This window comes from Anneissia japonica, unplaced genomic scaffold (genome assembly GCF_011630105.1).
Source record: "Anneissia japonica isolate Jap-2015-1 unplaced genomic scaffold, ASM1163010v1 scaffold288226_len153066_cov224, whole genome shotgun sequence".
NCBI lineage: Eukaryota > Metazoa > Echinodermata > Crinoidea > Comatulida > Comatulidae > Anneissia > Anneissia japonica.
Window position 1 is genome coordinate 95,580 of NW_022717227.1, and position 5,398 is coordinate 100,977.

The 5,398-nt window shown below is 35.4% G+C and overlaps 1 protein-coding gene across 1 annotated transcript in view; it reads right to left on the bottom strand.

Moving 5' to 3' along the window:
• LOC117110145 overlaps positions 1-2,759 on the bottom strand; it is a 5,124-nt gene extending 2,365 nt beyond the window's left edge. Inside the window, exon 1 of the mRNA XM_033252755.1 lies at positions 2,732-2,759. Coding sequence (XP_033108646.1) covers positions 2,732-2,759 — 28 coding nt within the window. The remainder of the gene's footprint in view (positions 1-2,731) is intronic.
• Between the last annotated feature and the right edge of the window lie 2,639 nt (positions 2,760-5,398).

Genomic DNA, 5,398 nt, shown 5'->3' on the forward strand with positions numbered 1-5,398 from the left:
TACTTTTTCTCGAACTTGCAGATTCATCTTCTGTAACGTTCCAAATTTATATAAACTTATAGCATTTGGCCCACCGCTAGACGGTTTTACATATCAGTATAACTACATCACTTCATGATTTATTTATGTACACTTTAGTCCTAGTACTGTAATATGCTTCCGTTATTGCAACAATTTGAAAGAGCTTGATACAATCATTTCCTCATCAATACTTCCCTTTGTGTAGCAATACCCCATGCACTGCTTCAACGTTTAACCAGGCCAGATCTGGGTACTAATACCAGAGGGTGCTACTAGGTTAATACCACATTACACATCAATGTGTGCAGTGCAGATCATGTTTACGCTCTACGCTCTACTGCATAACAATCAACCATTTGGTTTGAAATGTTGAACATGACAATAATTTCAAAAATAACATGTCGACTAGTTCTCTATATTTCACTCTTACCATGAAAAAAGCAGGAAGAAATGCGATGTAAATATTGAAGTGAAGAACTGTTTGCTGTACGACGGGGTCTATCAAAGTATCAACCTACTATTCCCACGAAACCATCCAGACCTTACGTATTTAGTAACACAATGCATACAACACAACAATACAGTAAAGGCCTGAATAGAATAATCGTATATATGCCACTATACTGAAAATTACTGGAATATAAAATAAAACTTACACACGTACACCTAGCATTCGCTCACGATGGTAATGACGCGGTAGTCGCTGATTGGGCAGTCCTTCACTGGTTGGTAGGCCTACTCATTTGGACTTTAACATTGCAAATATAGAAGGCCTAAGCCCTATTATTACGAGAATGTATGGATTTGATAACAGTATGGATATATGAAGCACACAGTGGTTTTTAAAGATCATGAGTCCCTTTAGGTTACTAAACAATTATAAATTCAATTTCATATCAAAATTGCTTACTTTGTATATTTAAATAAGTTATTAACTTGCAAAAAAAAACCATTTAAAATGGAAAAAAAATCGTAGTGTTACGTAATCTTTTTTAATTCTTTTGCAGACCCTTAAATGTTTTGGTTCAATGCATTTTGTAGAAAAACGTCAGAGCAAAAACTAATTTTGTTTCGAACTGTCTCGTTATGTTTTTATATTTCAAATTTTACCTTCTCTATTTAAACATTTATAATTTTAATTATTAACTATTCAGCATTCAATTCAGTTTTCAGTACAGACATATGTCTGTTTGTGATTGGAAGTTTAACTTACTGGATTTTTAAATGAGCTGGACTCCAATTGGTTGGCTAATTGTGATCATAATGTCAAAGGTCATCCGCTCCGTTGCGAATTAATGTGCATAATAATGTGAACATATCGTGGCAAACTATGGTTCATCGTGCGAATAACAACTTATTTCCATGGTCACTGTGCAAACAGTTGCTTAGACAGCGCGAATGGTCATCAAATACCACCATTTTAAGCATAAATTTTTCAATTTCCCCTTCACGTTGTACATCTTTTTTCTTTTTTTTTTTTTAATACTCAGTGGTAGTGTATCAGAACGGTAATCGGAAGGTCTTGGGTTCGAATCCTGATGTGGACATATTTTTCATAATATTTATTATCATTCTATTTTTAATATAATGTTAGTAAGCCTGCCACTTATTGCGCCCGACGGCCGTCTGCCCACCGCGATTTTCCGTGCGAATAACAACTTATTGCTTGGGTAGACCGTTTAAACACTTTGACAATGCGAAGGGATACAAATGTACGACTGCTCTCACGTGATTCCCGGGTAGCCATCAATACATTACACATTTTAAGCATTGATTTTTCAATTTTCTCTGCACGTTGTACATTATTTTTTGATAATCCTCATAGCTTAGTGGTAGTGTATCAGAACGGCGAATCGGAAAGTCTTGAGTTCGAATCCCGATGAGGACATATATTTTCCATAATATTTATTATCATTCTTTTTTTTAATATAATGTCATATAAATAAAGCCTGGCATTCTCACTGCGCCCAGACGGTCGTTGGCGGCCCGACGTGATTTCGTGGAGAACGCAACGCCACGACGCGCGCAACGAATAATGTTTTTTGACGATCCCGTTCGGATTGTCACCAACAATCAGCAGACGGCGGCGTCGCGTCATCTAGCGCTCACAGGGAGCAGAGTTGGGTGCGTCGTGCGACGACCGTCGTACGACGCAGCAAGTGCAAGACTTTTAAGTCTTTAAAAGATCGCGGAGAACAAGAAATAGTGCAAAACCTGTTTCGATCTAATTGCTACTCTTTACCTGGCTAGCATTTATCTTTCAATTATACTAGGCCTATTATTTGAACACTTCAGCGTTGATTAAAGCTACTTGAAATTGGGATGATGACAAAGCCAACTTATTATTACAGATATTCGTAGTGCTGTATTGTTGTATTAAATATTATGTACGTTATACGTACATGAGATCAGATAATATTAATAATATGCGAGTTTATCGGCCACAAGGACAGGCAATTCAAACATAGAGCATAATCTAACAGATGTTGCATTGTGAACGTCGATACATTTGTTTAACTAGTTCGTTTTTAAGTATTGACTGCGCCAGAGATTTTAGGGAATAATTAAAAGAGCCTTATTAATTTTTTTAGATGATGTTGACTCTTAACCATCTTGCCATCAGATGGTTATTTTGATGGTTTCTCTATTCGTCCACATTTTTAAGCCTCATATTATTTCAGTAAAATCATTCCTAATTATTGCGAAATACCTTTCTGGAAATGCATCTTACTATGCATTTCGCAATAATTAAGAACGATTTTACTGAAATAATAGGCTTTAAAATGTCGACGAATTGAGAAAACCATCAAAATAACCATCTTGTTGCAATTTGATCAGCTCCGGAGGGCAAGCCAAAATAAGAGAGTTGCAATTAATCAAGTTTAGTGGAATTATTGTTTTGTTTTTTTTGTTTTTTTTTATTACGAAAGTAGTTTGGTCGATTTACAAAATTAATGTGGTGGTCAGATCAATATGATGCCGAGATTTGAACGGTTAAGGGGATTTTACTTCAACATTTTTGTGTTTTGTGTGGAGTATTATATAATTAATTTTAATTGAAACTTAATTTTAGAATGAGACTTTTTAATGTTTGTTAATAGCGGTTTTATTTTTGATTGTGATGTATTGAAAGGATATAGACCTAAATATCGGCATACATGGCAATTAATTTGTTAGAACGTAAAATATTAGCATTGGGGAGATACAGTATATCACATTGGGTTAACAGGCCAAGTACGGAATCATTTGGTACACCTTTGGTACGTTCTTTAAAAGAACTTAAGGAACGAACCTGCTGTGATATCGACATGGTAGGCTTACCGGACCAACGATGTTTCGACAACATGATCGATGGTGTCGAAGGCTGCGGATAAATCTAAAAGTAATGCCGGGCACTCATTGCGTCCTCAACGGTCGTACGATCCGTCGGCCGACTGACTAATCCATCTCTGCTCCATTTCTGAACCCTAGACACAGGGCGGATCCAGTCGGAACTTCTCGGGGTGGGGGGGGGGGGCACAAAATGAAGTTCACGTCGCCATGCCCACCTCAGCCCACCATGGTTGGTGTAAATAAGTAGTAGGCTAAATAGTCGACTCTCCTTTCACCCACTTGGATCCACCACAACCACCAGGTTTTGCTATTCATTATCCACCATCAACTAAACTGCCTTAAAAAAAAAAAAAATGGTTCGTGTGAAAAAAAAAAAAAAATTGATTTGTGTGAGAATCGAACACAAAGCCTCCAGGTTTGCTATTCATTATCCACCATCAACAAAACTGCCTTTAAAAAAAAATGGTTCGTGTGGGAATTGAACACACACCCACCAGGTTTCCGGTAACATGATTAGTCTATTTTTTTTCTAATTTGCATAATGAATTTTTCAAATATTTTTCTCTATTTAAAAAAAAGTGCGTAAGTTATGGAGATGGTAACTATCAAAAATCGATTATAAATTTAATTCTACATTTTTAGACAAAATATAAACCCTCTTGGCCCACGGCCCATTTTTGACACCATGACCAAGCGTAATATTAACCTGCAGTGTATATATACAAAGAATTTTTTCTAGTAGGACCAGAGTTGACTAACTGGTACTTGGTGTGGTACTAGGTTTCTTGCATTTATGGCTTAGGGGCCGCGGGTTACCTCCCTCCGTTTAGTCATGCTGGATCAGGAGTAGTAAACTCAGCGATCGTGGGTTCGATTCCCACACGGGGCAAGTTTTTTTTATAATTTTTTTTAAGGTCGTGGGTTCGAATCCCACACGAGCCATTTTTTTTTTTTTTTTTTTTTTTTTTAGTTAATGGTGGATAATGAATGTATTGTACTCGTTGAGGACGTCGCGAATAACAACAAAAAAGAACGTGTCATGTTCGAGCCTAGGCCGTCATGGAAGCTCAACGGCTCCTGTGTAATTCATGTTGAGCCAACTGCAGACGAGGTTACAATCTTTTCAGAGATAAGCTGGAACAGTGCCCATCAATGGAAGGATTTTAATACTGAGGAATGGAAGTTAGCGAAGTCCTTGGCTTGCTTAACCGTTTTTCTTCGATCGTCGCTTCCAACCGTCTAGGCGCGTTTAGCCTAAAGAGGGCCTACATAGCAGGTCGAGATCCATGAAAGGTCGTATATAAAGATGTGGGTAACCCACATCTTTATAATAAAGATGTGGGTTACCCACATCTTTATATTTGCACAAGTAAAAAGTTTAAAAAAAAAACCATGTTGTAGCTACTGTAGTTAAGTAGTAGGACTATTGCTAATGAAACTATAGGGTAGGCTAGTTAGGTAAACATATCTGGCTAAACGACCTTAGTGTATCTAGGCATAGTTAGGCTTAGGCCTATGCCCTACTACTACTACATTTACAATTTTGTTAATAAAATTTCTAGCAAGTGGAGACTCTTGAATCGGTCTGCAGCTGGACTTGTGATAGTTACCTATGATCAGCTTTAGTGTTATAAATATGCATTTTTCATTAGTCGTTATACATGTTAAAAATTATTATTGTTAACACTGGTAATAATAAATATAAATATATAATAAATATATGGCAACAATATAAATATATAACAACAAAATATATATGAACAAATTATTTAATTTTTATATATGTAATATTTACGCTATTAACTGCAGTATATTAAATAATATTAATGCATTATATACATTCTATACAAATTAATAAACAATATAAATAAAATATAAAAAAATGTAAAATTTAATACTGTACTTATATACATACATATAAAGCAATAATAATATATAATATTTTAGTAACGTAACATATTTAAAACATTAAAATATATATATACATATATATCTTAAATTAATTATATATATATAATATATATATATACTGTCTCTTATACAC